We start from the raw sequence: 19,683 nt of genomic DNA on the forward strand, positions 1-19,683 counted from the left end.
GCTGGACCATCAAGAAGGCTGATCACCGAAGAATTGATGCTTTTGAATTCTGGTGCTGGAGGAGATTCTTGAGAGTCCATGGACTGCAAGAAGATCAAACCTCTCCATTCTGAAGAAAATCAGCCCTGAGTGCTCACTGGAAGGACCGATCCTGAAGCTGAGGCTCCAATACTTTGGCCACCTCATGAGAAGAGAAGACTCCCTGGGAAAGACCCTGATGTTGGGAAAGATGGAGGGCACAAGGAGAAGGGGACGACAGAGGACGAGATGGTTGGACAGTGTTCTCGAAGCTACAAACATGAGCCTGACGAAACTGCGGGAGGCAGTGGAAGACAGAAGTGCCTGGCGTGCTCTGGTCCATGGGGTCACGAAGAGTCGGACACGACTAAACAACTAAACAACAACAACAAATGACTTCTGGGAATAGCAATAGAAGGAAGGCAGCCCATTAGAATGTGAGAAGCGTCCTGTTTGATCAGGGCAAAGGGTCCAGCATCCCATTTTCAAAGTGGTCAGCCATTTGCTTACAGGGAAAGGGCTTCTTCCCAAGCAATTCTGCCTCTAAATTTGGAGGTGATGTATAGCCCTCAAGATGAATAGTCCTTGATAGTTCCATCCTCCGCAAGCTAACCTAAAGAAAGGGGGGAAGGAGCAAGACTGACAGCTACATTAGCAGTGGAATCACTGGTATGTATGCCTGTCTTTTAGAAAACGAGGGCAGGAAGAAGATGGCCTCATCCCAAGGGAGCAAAAAACCATGGCGACCACTGTTTTGATGTATGTTTACGTTCAATGCATGTAATATATGCGTGTGTGTGTGTGTGTGTGTGTGTGCGCGCACTCAAGGATCTAGCAAATTTCTGCTCAGCTTTCATTACAGCTTTGGAAGGAGGTGTGGAAAGAGCCAAGCTGGCTGGTTTAGATTAAGAGAACTGTTGGAAAAAACTGGGGAGAGAGAGAAAAAATAATAATAACAAAGCGCCTCTGAATGAGGTGAATCATGATCTCATGCAGCATTCCCTGAAGAAATAGCTGCTGTTTATAATAAAACACAGAGTACGCAGTTAAAAGTTGCAGCGGGCTGTTCAGAAACTCGCAGAGAGGAACCGAATGTTTTCTGTGGGCAGAGGACCACAGATATAAGGAGGAGCGGAGGGCATTCTGGGCAGAGGGTGTGGTGCATTATGGGTAGCAGAAGGGCAATCTGGCCAAGGCATGAGGGGCATTATGGGTAGCAGAAGGGCAATCTGGCCAAGGGATGAGGGGCATTATGGGTAGCAGAAAGCCTGAGATGAGCAAAACCATCTGTGCCATCCCCTGCCACAGTGTTGAAATGGACTACAACCAGGAATATTAGAGGCTGTCCGCAACGCAGACAGAATGTTGGGTAACACACACAGGACCAAACTATGTTACATGGAAGCACATTTGCTGGTAGTCCTTTTTCCAAATGCCACTTTGCGAGGGAGCTATTGGAAGCTGATAAGTGTGTGTGGGTGCCTCACCTTTTTTCATTGCTTTACATTTCTATGCTCTAAATGAATTCCACCCCTGCCCAGGTGCCTTTTCTGCCTGTTATGTACTGAGTTGAATAGGATTCAGAATGCAGCAGTCTGATTGGTCCTAGAACAATAGGATTCAGAATGCAGCAGTCTGATTGGTCCGCAGGAGTCACCCAATCCAACTCCAGGTGGAAATGAATCCGCAACCTGATTGGCCTACAGGAGAATCCCGGACTTAGCCAATCACGTGCAGCCCATTGTGTAAATAATGTATATAAAGCAGACATTTCGGGGGAACTTCCATTCCTCACTACTATACCTCCGAGTATATTTCACTGCCCCATGGGATGGTCGATGCACAATCAAAATCCCACAGAGGGAAGGTAAGATGGCAGGGGAGAAGAGCTATCTCGATTGGAAAATGGCAAGGTGAAGACATGGCTAAGCAGCTCTCCTCCTCCTTGCCATTTTTATACACACATACATGCACACACAGCGCAGTTGTCAGAAGGTGAGGCGTCTTATTTCCACACTCACCTGTTGACACCTGCTGCAACCATCGGCTGCTAAAAAGCACAAGGCGGTTCCACAGCAAACCTTTGCTTCAGGTCTCCCAGAAATCAATGGTTGATGCAAGGAGGGTTTGGACAGAGAGTTTGGAAAGAGGGGAGGCCAGATATATGAGAAAATACTCGGGGTGTGTGTGTGGAACATGTGAAAAAGGAAAACAAGGAAGGTGCAGCTTTTACAAAAGAAAGCACACAACTCGTTGAACAAAACCCGACTTTCAAGCCGTTCTGCAGATCATTCCAGGGTGGTCTCCTGCCTTCAACCGTCACCTTTCATAAAACGTTAACCCACCCCCACCCCCAAGCCAACAAAGTCTCACGGGGTCATCGGACATCACTGCAGCTGTTTGGGAGCCCACGGGTTTGCTGAACATCTTGGATCCTTTTCAGCAGCCGTCAAATCTAGTGACACCCTGGAGCAGCAGTTCTCAACCTGTGGGTCCCCAGATGTTGTTGGACTACAACTCCCATCATCCCTGAGCTCTGGCCTTGCTAGCTAGGGGTGATGGGTGATGGGAGTTGTAGTTCAACAACATCTGGGGACCCAAAGGTTGAGAAAGGCTGCTCTGGAGGATGTGTGTGGACACGGAAAGATGAATTTTGAGCTTCTGTCAAGCAGCTGTGCATCACTGTGGTACGGGGAAGACCGACAGTAGGTGGAACCAGACCAAACGACAAGCGGAGACAACTGACTCTGGTCTCTCTAGGAGACCAGAGTTAGTTAGCTCTGCTTGTAGCTGGGTCTGGCTCCACCTACTGTCAGTGCCAGTGATGGAAAGAAGATAAAGTCCCTACCAGGAAAGAATGGCAGATCAAGTTGATGGAATATGCCAAAATGGCTAAAATGATAATCAGAAAGAAGGAAGACCAAGATTTTAATAAGGAATGGGGAAAATTGAAAACTCATCTTAAAGACCATTGTAAACAGTTAGTAGGACTGGAATATCACTCATAGTTTAATGAAGGATTTTGGATACAATGGAGAGATAAAAGATTTGGATTACAGTCATCCCTCATGTTACGTCTGCTTCATGTTACATTCTTTCAGGTTATGTCCCGCAGCGACCCAGAAAGGGTTACTTCCAGGTTTCGCTGTTCGCGCAGATGTGCAATATGATGTCAGCGCATGCGCAGAAGCGGCGAATCACAACCCGCGTGTGCGCAGACGCGCCGCTGCGCCTTGCATTCCTTTCATGTTGCAAACGGGCCTCCGGGACGGATCCCGTTCACAACCAGAGGCACCACTGTATTATAAAAGATGCAGGAGGAAACGATTAATAACAGGACCCACAAAGGGAAGGAGGGAAGTCCGGGAGATTCATTGGAATCTCGTTTTTATGTTGTATGCTGGACCTGTCATTGTGAAATTTTAATCTGAAAAACCAAATAAATAAATTTATTTTATTTTTTTAAAAAACAACTAACTCTGGTCTCGCCACCGGGATCTTCCTCCGTGCTGAGTTTTACCAAGACTAAAATGAAGGAGGGAGCCTAAGAGGCAGTTCATTAGTTTCAATGGGTCTACTCTAGAGTAAAACATCATTGAATACCGCCAGTTGCAAGCAGAAAGGCAGGCAGGCAGGCGATGGCTAGCTGAGGGTCAGATTAAGGATGGTGGGGAAGTACCCCATTCATCCTAATGGACCATAATCCGGTGTTTGAGAAAGCACAACGTTTGAGCCCTGTAGGAAGGTGTTCCCTGCAACTCAACTCACCTGTTTGTTGGAATAGACGTGGTTTTTGTTCCGGTTAGTGTCCAATAGGCCTCCGCATTTGCCCAAGGCTGCAAGATCTTTCATAATAGAGTTGAGTGCCTCCTCTTCGTCTGCAGAAGAAAGGAAATAGATTTAGTCTTGTGAAACCTGAGGCTCTCTCCTTCTGGACCTCTCCAAGGCCCATACCACAGCACTTAATAATAATACTAATAATATGCGGATTTTTCTCAATATCAGCAATTGGGTTAGAAGACCAGGGCAGAGGCTAATTCAAGAACGAGTGATCCGAGATTCCCACATGTGTAAAATAAGCTACGGCAAGAATCTTTTATTATTAGCAGAGCAGAAAGGAAGTCTACAACGAGAATCAAGTATGCGCAGAGAGATAAGTGAGTTTAAATGAGAACACTTCACACAATTTATATAGCTGCAAATTTGTTTGTATTTTCAGACAGTGACTCTTCAGTACATTTTTTTTTAAAAAAATCAGTCATAAGTGCCAGTGTGGCAGACTGCGAAATCTATACATGTAGAAAAGGCTAAAAAAAAATATCGGGTACAAATACGTGCATTGATATTGCAGATTTTAAAGGTTAATATCCAATAGAAGCCAGAACTTTTTTTCTTTTACGGTTAATGGATACACAACTGGAAAAGGACTGTGGAAGATTATTCCAGTATATGATTACAGCGGCGAGTTTTACACACAAAAAGATGGAAAGATGGTTGATACAATTATTGCACTATTCTGAGATGGCAAAATTAACGGGTTTCATTAGAGAAAAATTATTATTGACGTTTAATAAGGACTAGAAACTTCTTATGGACTTTTTTGTGCGTAAAAGAAAATGAACTCGTAACATTTGGATTTGAAGATTGAAAAAACATTGCCTTATAGAAAACAGAATAGTTGGGTGCTAATGAGCGAATGCTATATTTAGCTGATATATATTTTCCATTTTCTTCCCTTTCTCTTTTTCTCTCCCTATTCCCCCTTTGCTCCTCTTTTTTTTCCTTTTTGCCCCTGTTCCTTTTTGGATTGTGATTTTCATTCTGGCATATTATAAAAAAAGATACTTTGAATTGGGTATGAACTTCTGTACGTATATCTTTTGATAAGTATCAATAAAAACAGGGGTTGCTGGTTTTTTTAAAAAAGGAAATCTATACCTGTAGGTTTCTCAGAAAATTCTGACGGGGTGCTTGGTGGAAAAAAATAGGAAAATGCGAGTATTACCCTGGTTGAGCCGGGAATCCCCTTCCATAAGTTACCAGAATGGGGCAGTGTGGTCCTGTAATTGTCAGTGGTAAGGAGCTGTCATTACCTTTCCCTGGGGTTCCTCACCCAAGAGAAAGAAGATCATCAGCAGTCTGAAGCAGCAGAAGATGCTGCAAATCTAAATGTTTCCTTTATGCATGGAAACACTGAACCAGTTCACAGGTTGCACATAACCAGGCCTGGATGCCAGCAGTCGAAGGCTTTCGGCCGTGGCCAAGAGTCCCCATGTGTTAGAAGGGTGACTGGTCATTCTGGCTTTGCTGTGCCACCTTAATGCCCTCTTTGCAGGGCTCCCAGGTGACATTTTAGCCACGGGTGGGCAGCAGGGTCACTTCTCAACAGGAGCTAAACTTGGCTCCTGTCTGCAGCGGCCGTGCACCATTTTAAATTGCCTTAAATGTGATGCCCCAGCAGCCGGTAAGTCTTCACAAATCTCTGGACTGGTGTTGTTATGTACTGAAGTTCTCACCCTGGGCCAGCAGGGGGATACTGTAGATAGTTCAGGTCCACATATGCAAATAAGGGATTGAAAGTGACGTTCAGTGATTGGATAGCTACAGAAAGTTGTTACAGTTACGTTGTATTGGAGCTCTATATAAGCAGGCTGGCTGAACCCTTCAGTTCAGTTCTGTTCTGGCCTGTGAATAAACAAGAGCTGTTTGAAGAATTGCTCTGTCGTCTGATATGTTCACCCACAACTTAACAGGTGTGTTGCATTCTGGGCAGATCAAGATGGCAGGCAGCCACTGCGGATGAATCCCATTTCAAAGGTGGAGGAGCACCTCTCCTCTGCTAAAATGCGGCAAAGAGGACAATGGAAGGTGTGAATAATAATAATAATAATAATAATAAGAAGAAGAAGAAGAAGAAGAAGAAGAAGTGTTAAGTTGTGGGTGAACATCTCAGACGACACAGCGATTCTTCAAACAGCTCTTGTTTATTCACAGGCCAGAACAGAACTGAACTGAAGGGTTCAGCCAGCCTGCTTATATAGAGCTCCAATACAACGCAACTGTAACACTTTCTGTAACTATCCAATCACTGAACGTCACTTTCAATCCCTTATTTGCATATGTGGACCTGAGTGAAAACTATCTACAGTTTCCCCCTGCTGGCCCAGGGTGAGAACTTCAGTACATAACAATAATAATAATACATTTTATTTATACCCCGCCCTCCCTGGCCAGAGCCAGGCTCAGGGCGGCTAACACCAGTAAAATTACAGTAAAAACATAATGGGGGGAGCAATTTACAATACGGGTTAAAATACAATTTAAAATGCAGCCTCATTTTAAAAGTATCCCATAGATCAAAACCATAAGGGGAGGGAAACATAAGGGTCAGACTGAGTCCAAGCCAAAGGCCAGGCGGAACAGCTCTGTCTTGCAGGCCCTGCGGAAAGATGTCAAGTCCCGCAGGGCCCTAGTGTCTTGTGACAGAGCGTTCCACCAAGTCGGGGCCAGTACTGAAAAGGCCCTGGCCCTAGTTGAGACCAATCTAACCACCTTGTGACTTGGGACCTCCAAAGTGTTGTCATTTGTGGACCTTAAGGTCCTCTGCGGGGCATACCAGGAGAGGCGGTCCTGTAGGTATACGTGGGTCCTAGGCCGCATGTGGTGGTCATGGCAGCAGGGGGGAAAGTACAGCTGCATTGGTGCATGTTGGGGTTTGGGGGGCAGGACCCCTGAAATCCCTGAGAGCCAGTGTGGTGTAGTGGTTAAGAGCGGTAGACTCGTAATCTGGTGAACCGGGTTCGCATCTCCGCTCCTCCACATGCAGCTGCTGGGTGACCTTGGGCCAGTCACACGTCTCTGAAGTCTCTCAGCCTCACTCACCTCACAGAGTGTTGGTTGTGGGGGAGGAAGGGAAAGGAGAATGTTAGCCGCTTTGAGACTCCTTCGGGTAGTGATAAAGTGGGATATGAAATCCAAATCCAAACTACTACTGAAATCTGGCACCAGCCCCTTAGTTAATGCTTTACTGTGAACGTGCTGAATTGGGCTCTTCTCTCTGTCCCTGCTCACACTGGGGAGAAACAAGTCATGATCCCTGACTTAGCATTACAACAAAACCAGGTCGTAGTTTGTTTTGCTCCAAAGGAACCACAAGTCAGCAAGCCTTGGCTACAGACCGAGGTTTGTTACGAGCAAAACATAACACGATCCCTGGTTCTGTCGTAACACTTAGCCAGGGCTTGTGGTTTGTTGATTGATTGATTTAATTCGTATACTGACCACCATCCGTAGATCTCAAGGAAGTTCACAACACAGAGATGCAAAATGAGAACACAAAATACATAATAAGACAAAAACAAACCAATCACACACAAACCTCTCCCACAAACACATTGGAAAGGCCACAGAATGGTCAATCAGCCCAAGGCCTGGTGACAGAGAAACATTTTCACCTGGTGCCTAAAGGTGTATAATGAAGGTGCCAGGCGAGCCTCTCTGGGGAGAGCATTCCGCAAATGGGGAGCCACCACAAAAAAGGCCCTGTTCTCGTATTGCCACCCTCCGAACCTCTTGTGGAGGGGGCACATGAAGAAGGGCCTCAGGTGATGATTGCAGACGACTGCTTCTCTCCAGCGTGAGCCAGGAGGCATGTGTTAGAGCAAAGTGGCAGCAATTCCCTCGCGCATAATAAGCTCTTGGTTTACGGCTTCTCCAAATGCGCAAAACAGGTCTCTGTCTGTCTCTCCCTCACACGCGCAATATCCACAGAGATAAAAACCTAGAAAGCACAAGAGCTTGTGAGGATATCAAGAATAGCCTTATACCAGGACATAGAAACATAGAATTGTCGAGTTGGATGGGGACCTCCAACGGTCATTTAGTCTGACCCCCTTCAATGCAGGAATCTCATCTAAATCATCCATGACAGATGGCCAACAGGTCAGATCACTGAGCTACCTTGCCTCTTCTCGTGGGCAGTGGGAGATCTTTCCTCACCCTTCTACACGATTTTGGTTTTAACCAGATATGCCAGTTGCTGAATCCAGGGGTTTTATGTGTGCAACTACGGCCTATGTGTTCTACTAAGCTAGCACGGTTTCACCCCAAACCATTCAAATCTTCCTCCAGGCCTTGTCCTGTTGGCTCTACTGTTGCCCGTCAGTCAGGTGGCTTAAAGACAACATCTGCCTTCAGTGACTGGAAAATGTACAGCCCTGTGTTTTTCTCCCTCAGCAGCAGTCCAGAAGGATGAACTAACCAGGGAAGACCACACTGATTCGCGGAAGAGTCGCTTCCCCCTCTGCTTGATCTCCAAAAACATTTGTACTTCAGGAAACCCCTTTCTCCTGAGTTCTGTAAACAAAAATAGATGGCAGGATGCTACTTCAGACAGCCCCGTGTGTGTGGCTTAAACAATAAGAAAACTTGTTTGTTAAAGCATCGGTGGAGCGATGCTCAACCTCCAAGCCCTCCCAAAATAATAATAATAATAATAATAATAATAATAATAATAATAATAATAATCAGAATTCATTGGAGAAGACAGATCAGAAGAGTTGGCATCACGGCTTGCAAAGCTGCTGCTCACTCAGTCCTGTTTACAAAGGATCTTGGGCAGAAATGGGTTAATCCTAGCTCTTAGGGTCCACCTCGCACCCACGAAAGCAAAAGGCTTCCCTGAAGGGGCAGGTGTGCTATTTGAGCAACCAGTTCAATCAAGATCCAAACAGTAAGGGGTGGGAGGGAGAGAAATTTGACTCCGTTTGCATTTAAAAGCGAACCTATCAAATCTGAACTTTCTGAAATGATCTGTGGACTGAAATCCATACTTCGAAATCTGCAGTTCTCTGAATTTTGCGGTGCGGTTTTTCAGCCAAGTAATGCGCAGAAAAAGTGTGTCTGAAAATGCATGTGTTAGTGAAAATAACACACACCAAATGCACTATATGCTTAGCAAAAATGTATGCATTCGGCAAAACTGCATACAAACATTTGCACGTCAGGAGAAATGTGCTCTGAAAGGCTGGGAAATTTCCCTGAGGATTAAAATAAATGAACAACCCACAAATTGTTGCAGAAATGCGAAGAACTGAATTGAAGATTTGAAAAATTAGAAACTGAAAGAACCGAAACCGACAGAACCACCCATCCCTACTTGTAAAAGTGGAATCAGGATCAGGTTTGAACGGAACAAACCTTCCAGTAATTGCCTCCGAGAACAAGGAGGACCTGCTGCGATGGTCTCCAAGTCTCTGCCCCAACAGCTTTTTTCAAGGTGGAGTTCAGGAAGCCTTTTGTAGTAAGTGCCTTATAAGGGACACAAGTTCCTCACTGACCAGCAAAAAGGTAGCATATGACCGGGAACTCTGAAACATGCCAGGTGAGAAAAAGAACCGCCAACTTGAAGGCATGTAGAATGACACAAGAACAGGGAATGGGGATCAATTGTCCCACATCAGAAAAAGGGCACTCCGCTATTAGGTAAAGGCAAAGGGACCCCTGACCTTCAGGTCCAGTCGTGGCCAACTGTGGGGTTGTGGCGCTCATCTCACTTTATTGGCCGAGGGAGCTGGCGTACAGCTTCCCGGTCATGTGGCCAGCAGGACTAAGCTGCTTCTGGCGAACCAGAGCAGCACACGGAAACACCGTTTACCTTCCCGCTGGAGTGGTACCTATTTATCTACTTGCACTTTGACGTGCTTTCAAACTGCTAGGTTGGCAGGAACAGGGGCCGAGCAACGGGAGCTCACCCCGTCACGGGGATTCGAACCGCCGACCTTCTGATTCGCAAGTTCTAGGCTCTGTGGTTTAACTCACAGCGCCACCCGCATCCCTACTATTAGAAGTGCCAAATTACGGAACAATCTTCCTGGACAGGGCTGGTCCTAGGTTAGTTTTGATTTAGTTTTCTTCTGTCGCTGCAGTCCATTCATTTGGATGACTGGCTGTGAACCATCCTTCGCAATCTCCTTTGGGAGGCTGTGGACTCTCCTTCCTTGGAGGTTTTTAAGCAGAGGTTGGGTGGCCATCTGTTATGGATGAGATTCCTGCATTGCGGGAGATTGGATTAAAGGACCCTCAGGGTCCCTTCCACCTCTAAGATTCTATGAATCTGTGGTCAGAGCGCAAGGCAAGTGGAATATGTTGCAATCTTTGCAAGCCACTGCGATCTGCTGATCCCCAGAGCTTGCACAACCGATCATTGTGTGCTGGGCCCGGGGGTTAACCCGAGCAACGCGGTCCAGGTCTGGTTCCAAATCCAAGGATTCCACAAGGAGTCAGTCCAACAGGGCCAAGGCAGGAAAGCAGGCTAGGTCAGGCACAGGGTAACAGGCAGGTTCCAGCAAGCAGCAATGTTGCTCCCACAACCTGGGGTGAGGTCCAGCAGCCTTTTATCTCTGATGGGGTAATGGCCGGTCCTGATCCCCTGGTGACTCACCTCCCTGTCTCGCCCAAAGACGAGCACTCCTCCTGCGAGTACTCAGGTCTCTCCTTCTCTCAAACCTTAGTCTCTGCAGCTTGGGAGAAGTCGGTGTGTTACTAGACCCAGAGGCTGCCTCAGCCTCCCCTGACCCAACTGGTAGTGGAGCAGCTGTAAGTGATGGCCCAGCTGGAGGCAACGAGGTCATCCCCGCATCTGGAGCCAGGGCAGGCTCAGGCCCCTGACTCGGCCCAGCTGGTGTTTGCTGCAGGGGAACCTGTGCAGACTGGGGCTCTTCAGAATCAGGACCCATACTCGGTTCAGATGTCGCCTGAGACAGAGGATCAGGTGCGGACCAAGACTTCTCCGGTTCTGAGTCCAAGCCCAAGTCCCAGGCCATCACACGTTGTTGCTCCACATTGTTTCAGCCTCGCCTTTGCCTGTTCCACCCATGAAGTCGTAACTGACGTCATCAGATGTAGCATATTGGGTTGGCAGGGCAAGACGGAAGCAGCCTCACAGGCCAAATGGGGAGGACCGGTGGGGCTAATCAGGCTCACAAGTTGGAGGTCCCTCTTCACTGCCCTCTCTCATCTTTCTTGCAATTTCCTGACCACTCAGAGAGAATAGTGGAACAGTGGCAAAAAGGAGGAGGAAAGCAGTGGCAGTGAGCTCTGAGGGGTTGTGGGGTGCCTCCTGCTGGGGTGTGGGTCTTGGTAATAATAATAATAGTAGTACAGTGGTGCCCCGCAAGACAAATGCCTTGCAAGACGGAAAACTCGCTAGACGAAAGAGTTTTCCGTTTTGGAGGTGCTTCGCAAAACAAATCTCCTATGGGCTTGCTTCGCAAGACGACAATGTCTTGCGAGTTCCTGCTGGTTTTTCCCCCTTTCCCCCCCTTTTTCTAAGCCGCTAAGCCACTTATCAGCTGATCCAATCAGCAGATAAGCCGCTAAAAGCCTCTAATAGCACTAATAGCGCTAATCCGCTAATCCTTCAATGGGCTTGCTTCGCAAGACGAAAAAACCGCTAGACAAAGAGAATCACAGAACGGATTCTTTTCGTCTTGCGAGGCACCACTGTAGTAGTAATAATAATTTTTATTTATACTCCGCCCTTCCCGGTTCAAAACCAGGATCAGGACGGCTAACAACAAATTTAAAACACTTAATTATAAAAGCAGCATAAAATTCAGTATAACAACGGTATGAAAATTCAAAATTCAAAAATCAGTTTAGGGGAAATAAGCATTAGATATCTACACCTGGCACCTGCACCATTGCTGGGGCAGCAGCTGGCACAAGACCCCTTGCTAAGTTCGGGGCAGGGGAAGGTGAGGGAGCTGTGTGCCAGGGGCTGAAATTCATAGCCGTGGCAAGGAATTCAGGACAGCAACACAGACAAAAGCCAGAAGGCAACGTAACTCAAGTCCCAGCGCCAGCACTAAGACAGGACTGTCTGTCTTCTGCTCACCGAGGACATCGGTATCCGGTGCATTTGAAAACATTGGCACATTCCTCGTTCTTATGGCTGAAAAGTTAAGGTGGAAAATGTGTGGGGAACGGCTGGCAACGACCCCAGAAGCCTGCTTGCCAGTGGCAAGTGCTCTCTCTGTGTCTTCTCTGAGGACGGCAACACAAGCATCTCTCCATGGAGAAGTGTTTCGGTGATGTGAGCCCTCTCTCCGCTTGCAGTTCGAAGCGGCACAGCCCAGGTGCATGTTTGGATTTGATACCCCGCCTTTCACTCCCTTTAAGGAGTCTCAAAGCGGCTAACATTCTCCTTTCCCTTCCTCCCCCACAACAAACACTCTGTGAGGTGAGTGGGGCTGAGAGACTTCAGAGAAGTGTGACTGGCCCAAGGTCACCCAGCAGCTGCATGTGGAGGAACGGGGAAGCGAACCCAGTTCACCAGATTACGAGTCTACCACTCTTAACCACTACACCGCACTGGCTCTCTAAGAACCAGCACTTAAAACATGCTCCCTGGCAGTTTAGCATGCAAGGACATGGGAACACGTGGTCCTATAAATCTGTTTACTGGGATAACGTTGGTGTAAGCTGGATGGGGGGACACTCAAGGGGGTGAATCAACAGGAGGGAGGGGTGCTGCAAATCTTCTGTACTCCCCAGTTATCTCCTCACACACACACCCCAATATGTTACAATACGATAATCTTTATTGTCATTGTCCCATACCGAACAATGAAATTGGAAAAAAAAAATCTACATAAGACATTCAAAACCAACAAGCCTGCTATCCCAGCTATCCCAACCTGGTTAGCCCCCTAAAAACTCTGACACCCCAATTTTAAAATACAATACACTCCCATAGAGATTCCTTACACTGTGTTTAAAACCGAAATCGCATTTGGATAGAAACTGTTTCTCAGGCGGCTAGTCCTAGTCTTTATACCCATGTACAGTGGTACCTCGGGTTACATACGCTTCAGGTTACAGACTCCCCTAACCCAGAAATAGTGCTTCAGGTTAAGAACTTTGCTTCAGGATGAGAACAGAAATCGTGCTCCGGCGGTGCGGCAGCAGCAGGAGGCCCCATTCGCTAAAGTGGTGCTTCAGGTTAAGAACAGTTTCAGGTTAAGAACGGACCTCCAGAACGAATTAAGTACTTAACCTGAGGTACCACTGTACCTTCTTCCAGAAGGCAGAAGCTGAAAGAGAGAGAAAATGCCCCTCAGCTTGCATTTTCAGAGACTAATGGCAGGGGGAGAGAATTGAAGAAAACCTAGTCCATGGGTGCCTTTGTAGGGGATAATAGGAGGGCAGGGGGAAGTCTTAAGCACCCCCTCCTGCCTGCCACTCCCTGATGACTCTGCATTAACATTTCAAGGGAAACCCCCTCAAAATGCACCGTTCTGCCCTAAACCACCTTTGGGTGGGATTTTTGAGATGAGTGCAAAATAACAAGCCCGTCCCCTGCCCCACCCATAGGACTCGTCCATCCACCTTCACTCCCCGCCCCACCCCCCGGCACCCCCAGCTAAGTGGCGCCTTCCCCTCGCCGACTTTCACATCGCCTCAACTTCCCTTTTCAAGCAGTTCTTGAGAACCCGTTTGGCTTTCTCTCCCATTGCTTAGCTTTCAAACGCTATCTTTTGCCTCTCGGCCTGCAAGAGGAAATGAGAAGATTTGCAAAAAGCTGAGTTTAAGAAAACATGCACTGTCTTGACAGTGGAACGGAGTCTCTCGGGAGGTGGTGGAGTTTTTAAAACAGAGGTTGGGTGGCCATCTGTCGTGGGTGCTTTCGCTGAGATTCCTGAATCACAGGGGGTTGGACTAGATGACCCTCGGGGTCCCTTCCAACTAAAATTCTATGATTCTACATAGTCCTGTTACTGCAAACACGAACCATCAATTTTTTTGTTCAAATAAAACACACACACACACCCTAAATCAGGGATGCGGACTTATAAAAAATATTGGGGGGGCCCGGGAAAGCTCATGAATAATAAATAAGCTCATGAATATGCAAATAAAGTGGCGCCGCCTCCTCGTGAGCGAATAGGGGAGAGTGTGCTGCGCCTATTAATCAGCTCCAAAGGAAATTGGGTGGAGCTTTTGCTCGGGAGGGAGGGCAGGAGGCATGCAGCCCGACCCTGTGCATTTTGGGCTGGGGGAGGGGCGGCGATGGCGCTCTGCTGGAGGGGCGCCGGAGATTATTGGGGGGGCGGAGCCCCCCCAAACAAATTTTTGAGGGGGCTCGGGCCCCCTCAAGCCCCATGGAGTCGGCGCCTATGCCCTAAGTGCTTTTTCCACCTCACAACCATGTTGCTAGCGTAGTATTTAATGTGAGAGAGGGGGAACAGTAAATGACAGGCACAATAAGTGCGATTAGCCCTGCTTCCAAGTCTTCTCCACTGGCTGGCTCAGGATTGTTTACTTACAGCGCAACCCTGCGCGTGTCTCCTGAGATATACAGTCATACCTCATGTTATGTATGCTTCATCTTACGTTCTTTCAGGTTAGGTCCTGCGGTGAACCAGAAGTACCGGAAAGGGTTACTTCTGAGTTTCGCCGCTCGCGCATACCCAGAAGCGCTAAATCGTGCTTCGCACATGCGCACAAGCGCCAAATTGCAACCCGCGCGTGCACAGACGCGCCGCTGCAGGTTGCGCTCTTTTCATGTTGCAAATGGAAGAAGAAGAAGAAGAAGAGTTTGGATTTGATATCCCGCCTTTCACTCCCTTTAAGGAGTCTCAAAGCGGCTAACATTCTCCTTTCCCTTCCTCCCCCACAACAAACACTCTGTGAGGTGAGTGGGGCTGAGAGTCTTCAGAGAAGTGTGAGTGGCCCAAGGTCACCCAGCAACTGCGTGTGGAGGAGCGGGGAAGCGAACCCGGTTCACCAGATTACGAGTCTACCGCTCTTAACCACTACACCACACTGGCTCCGGAACGGATCCCATTCGCAACCAGAGGTACCACTGTAAATATTATTGAGCTTAATGGGACTTGCTCTCCAGTGCAGGGCTGGAAAACCTCTGGCCCGCCTGATGTCGCTAAACTACAACTCCCATCAGTCCTAGCAGCATTAACGAGGCGGATAGCCAACAGCAGTGGCGTAGCGTGGGGGGTGCAAGGGGGGCCGGCCGCACCGGGCGCAACATCTGAGGGGGCGCGCTCGCCGCCTCCGGAGCCTCCGAAGAGCCTCGGGCGCAGGCTGTAGCACCAGGGCCACGGCCAAGAAGCCAAAGCTGAAGAGCCCGCTGAGCGCCGCGCCCAGCCAGAGCGCGCCGGGAGGCACCACCGCCTGGGCCCGGTGACAGCCGCAGCACCTCGCCACCATTCCGTGGCCAGACTTGCTCGCACAGGCACGGCCGCCCGCCGCCGACGCTGCTGCCTCTGGTGGCGGACACGTGGAGAGAAACAGCGGCAGCCGAGCGGGAGACTCTCCCTTTCTCACTGCAACGCGAGGGAGAGAGGTGGAAACGCGCGCGCGCGCCCCAAGCCGCATCTTCGCGGGGGTTGGGGGGCGAAGCCGCCGGGTATTTGCGCCCCAAATTGGGGCGACCGCAAAAAGCCACCCTGCCAGCAGCAAGCTTCAAGGTCAAAGGCTCCCTTCGAGGAAGCTGCGATCCTCTTTCCAATTAAGTCCCCCCCCCACCCCAGCTCAGTTCAGTGGGAGGTGGATTTCCTGGGTCTCTTGTCCCTTAGAGGGCGCCTCTCATCATCCCGCCATTCTGAGAGCAGGGAGGGCGCCTCTCAGGAGACTTTCCCCCACATTTGCTTTCCCGCTCAGGAAAGCGCGCGCGGCCCCGGCTGGATCTGCAACTCTTCTGGTGAGCGAGGTTTAAACCAGAGGCAGACGCTCCTTCTTGGACGGATGCCTGGAAGAAAAAGACCCCGCGGTCTCTTCCTTTCCTTCCCCTGCAGAGACCAGCCACGTCCCTCAGCCGAGGCCGCCTTGCTTCTCAAAAGAGCCGGTCCACTACAGTTCGTGGCTGCATGGGAGAGCGCTGCGTTCCTTGCAAAAGGCCCCCAGGTTGAGTCGCCGGCACCTCCAGCTATGAGAGGATGGGAGCAATGGCGTAGCGTGGGGGGTGCAGGGGGGTCGGCCGCACCTGGCACAACATCTGGGGGTTAGGGGGCGCAAATCCATGGGTTAGGGGGCGCAAATTACTTGCCTTGCCCCGGGTGCTGACAACCCACGCTACGCCACTGGCCAACAGGTAAAGCTGGCCCTGCACTGTGAGGAGCTGGGGTTTTAAAGAATATAGCCTTCTTCCACCACCCTCCTTTCATTCACATAACATTTCTAAACTGAACTGTGCCAATTTCAGCTTGAAATCATGATCCGAGGTTGCCTTCTTATCACGTGGACTTGGGGCTTTCCCGCCCGGCCTGAGATTCCTCACCGCAAGCCCGCGAACCTTTGCCACAAATCTGCCGCTGATTCAGCCACCTGGCAGAATACCAGCACCTGCCCCCCCCCAACCTAGTTGTGACAGCTCTGGAAGGCTCAGATCCTGTCTAGATTTCCCAGGCTCTGCTCCTCCCTGTGTGTACGTGTGTCCGTGTGCGTGGGGAATCGCTAAGAGGAGAATCTGCGTTCCTAGTTCTTCTTCGCCGTTTGAGAGCCGGATGAGAAAACAGCCGCGAGAAAACAGGGTCAGCATCAGACCACCCAAACAGCTTAGCTGTCAAATGTGGGGGGAATATGGGAGAGACGAAGGAACAACTTAGCAACATTTGGAAGGTCTAGACAGGCCTGTTATTGTTGGCTTTCTTAGCAGGCTATTAGTTGGGAGAAAATTTGCCGTAGGTTCCAAGGATCTGCTTCCATCAACAATGGGGAAAGAAACAGAAACGCCCCGTTTCGAAAGATTTAGGGGGCAGATGGTCGGGGGCAAAAGGAGGAAAGGGTTTGCAGACTCGGTACAGAACGCTATATTTTCAAAATATCGATCCGAAAAGACCACCAGGGAGTTGTGGTCTCCTATCTATTTTAAAACTTGAAAACACAACAGGACCACCTGTGAGTTTGGTGGTCCTTCCCCAAAGACTTAGGCTCAAACGTGGCTTATGTGAGGATGGGAGACCCCTGCAGTCCAGAGGGCACCAAGTGATCACTGAACAAAAGCCTCAGCATTCTGCGGTCACGGATTAAAACCTAGGATTAAGATAAGAAACTGCAGTCGTCACAGTCTTGGCTCTTTGTGGCTGCTAAGAGCAAACAATGACTGCTAACACGTCCTGTTTGTACAAATGCTGCCTTCACTTTTTACTGCAACAGCAAACAGGCAGCCAGGTGGCTTCAAGTCTCAGCTTCCTTGGTGGAATCTATGTACATATAAAAAAACCGCTGTGAAGATCCCTTAAAAAAAAAAAAAAGTTTGGAAAAATACATTGAATTTTGCATAGCTCACTGTAGCCATCTAGTGTCATATTTGTATACTGCACGTCACAATACATTTAAAATGTTTTATTTGCAGCTGTGTAGCTGAATCCCTTCTCTGGGCAGATGTGTGGTAGTGTTTGACACAACAAAGGACATGTACACCATATGTTCACATTCCCCCTTGCCTGCAAAAAATTGTGGAAACTGTAGTTCCCCCCCTCACAGGACTACAATTCCCGGTACCCTTAACAAACTACAGTTCCCAGGTTTCTCTGGAGGGGGGTGCTTTAAATGTTTAGCTTTGGCCTAGCATGTGGTAGGGTGGGACGCGGGAGGCGATGTGGTTTAAACCACTGCGCCGCTTGGACTTGACAATCGGAAGGTCGGCGGTTCGAGGCCCCATGACGGGGTGAGCTCCTGTTGTTCGGTCCCAGCTTCTGCCAACCTAGCAGTTCAAAAGCATGCAGTGCGAGTAGATAAATAGGTACCGCTCCGGCGGAAAGGTAAACGGTATTTCCGTGTGCTGCTCTGGTTTCGCCAGAAGCAGCTTAGTCATGCTGGCCACATGGCCCGGAAAAACTGTCTGCGGAAGTAGACAAACGCCGGCTCCCTTGGCCTGTAAAGCCGCAACCCCAGAGTCGTTCACGACTGGACTTAACTGTCAGGGGTACCCTTATGTTTACCTAGCATGTGGTATACATTTTACACATTCCTCCAGGGAGCTGAGAGATATGGTACAATATTCTTTATTGTCCTTGTCCCATACAGAACAACGAAATTGAAAAATCTACATAAGACATTCAAAACCCAACACGCCTGCTATCCCAGCTATCCCAACCTGGTTAGCCCCCTAAAAACTCTGACACGCCATTTTTAAATACAATATACTCCCATACAGAGAGGCGCCATTTTGGGATTTGTACGGGTGGAGAGACATCTTTTTCTTGAGCAGGTGCATGAACACATGGAGGGCCAAGCAGAGAGGCTCGGAGGGCCACATTCAGCTTATGGGCCTGAGATTTCCCCAGCCTTGCACTACAGTATAGGGACTGCCATCTGTTGCCTCTGCCCGTCACAATGGCAAACACATGTCACTAGTAATAGTGATAAATGTAACGGCGGAAAACAGCACAAGTGGGCAATCAAAAGGAAGAATATCATTACTGGGCCCACACACTGTGCAGATAAAAAACCAACCAACCCAGAAATCCCTCCTCTCTCTCTCTCTCTCTCTCTCTCTCTCTCTCTCGTAATGAAATACTTGGACAGCTGTTTTTTCCTGGACCTTACAAGCGTTGTGTTCTCCGATATGGCTAAAAGGATATTTGAGTTCTAAAACAGGGATTTCCCTCCCCTGTTCCCCAGGCTAGCTTCCCCTATCATTTATCGCGGCAATAAAACCATAGCCAGAGGGGTTTGCAATCCGTCGCCACGGCAACCGCCCTGCGGTCCAAAACAGAGCAGGCCTGAGGGAAGGCCAGAGTGGGCCGCGTTCCTTGCGTCCCACTCGCTCCTGGCTGAGGTTTCTGGTTTCTCGTACACGGGGGGGGGGGGCAGGGAGCAGCGGGAAAGCAGCTGCGTCAACACTTTGTGCCTTCGGTGTGGCGTGTGAATCGCCTTCGGAGCCGAATTGCACAAGGTTGATCCCCTGCAAACACACCCCGTTCCACCTTCCTCCTCTATTCGGGAGAGGAGGAATCTCAGCAGCTTCAGGGATCCAGCCCACCGACTAACTTCTGCATTTGGCGGTGGGCCTGCCCTTTGCGCCTGTTGGCTTTGTCCATGGAGCTTTTATGGCGCTGGAGGAGACTCTTGAGAGTCCCATGGACTGCAAGAAGATCAAACCGATCCATTCTGAAGGAACTTGGCCCTGAGTGCTCACTGGAAGGACAGATCCTGAAGCTGAGGCTCCAAGACTTTGGCCACCTCATGAGAAGAGAAGACTCCCTGGAAAAGACCATGATGCTGGGAAAGATGGAGGGCACAAGGAGAAGGGGACGAGAGAGGACGAGATGGTTGGACAGTGTTCTCGAAGCTACCAGCATGAGTTTGCGGGAGGCAGTGGAAGACAGGAGTGCCTGGCGTGCTCTGGTCCATGGGGTCACCAAGAGTCGGACATGACTAAACGAATAAACAACAACTGCCCTGTGTGAACAAGCGGACCCACAGCTGAGAGCCAGCCGCCCGCCAATCATCCCAGTCGTTTAATCACAGAATTGTAGAGTCTGGTCCAGTCCTCTGCAATGCAGAAATACGCAGCTGTCCCATACGGGGATCAAACCTGCAACCTTGGCATTATCATAGGAATCTTATGGGTAACTATGGTCAAGAGGATGCTGAATTGGATGGGGAATTATATACCATGGATCGGCAAAGCTTACCAGG

The 19,683-nt window shown here is 49.0% G+C and overlaps 1 protein-coding gene across 2 annotated transcripts in view; it reads right to left on the reverse strand.

Annotated features, from left to right (window-relative positions):
• LOC310689347 (mitogen-activated protein kinase kinase kinase 3-like) overlaps positions 1-19,683 on the reverse strand; it is a 106,399-nt gene that overhangs the window by 43,673 nt on the left and 43,043 nt on the right. For both annotated transcript variants that reach the window (XM_083466959.1, XM_083466958.1), the window contains exon 3: positions 3,787-3,896. In XM_083466959.1, coding sequence (XP_083323085.1) covers positions 3,787-3,896 — 110 coding nt within the window. The remainder of the gene's footprint in view (positions 1-3,786; positions 3,897-19,683) is intronic.

This window comes from Podarcis liolepis, assembly GCF_965112155.1.
Source record: "Podarcis liolepis genome assembly, chromosome: 12".
In the NCBI taxonomy this organism is placed as follows: Eukaryota; Metazoa; Chordata; class Lepidosauria; order Squamata; family Lacertidae; genus Podarcis; species Podarcis liolepis.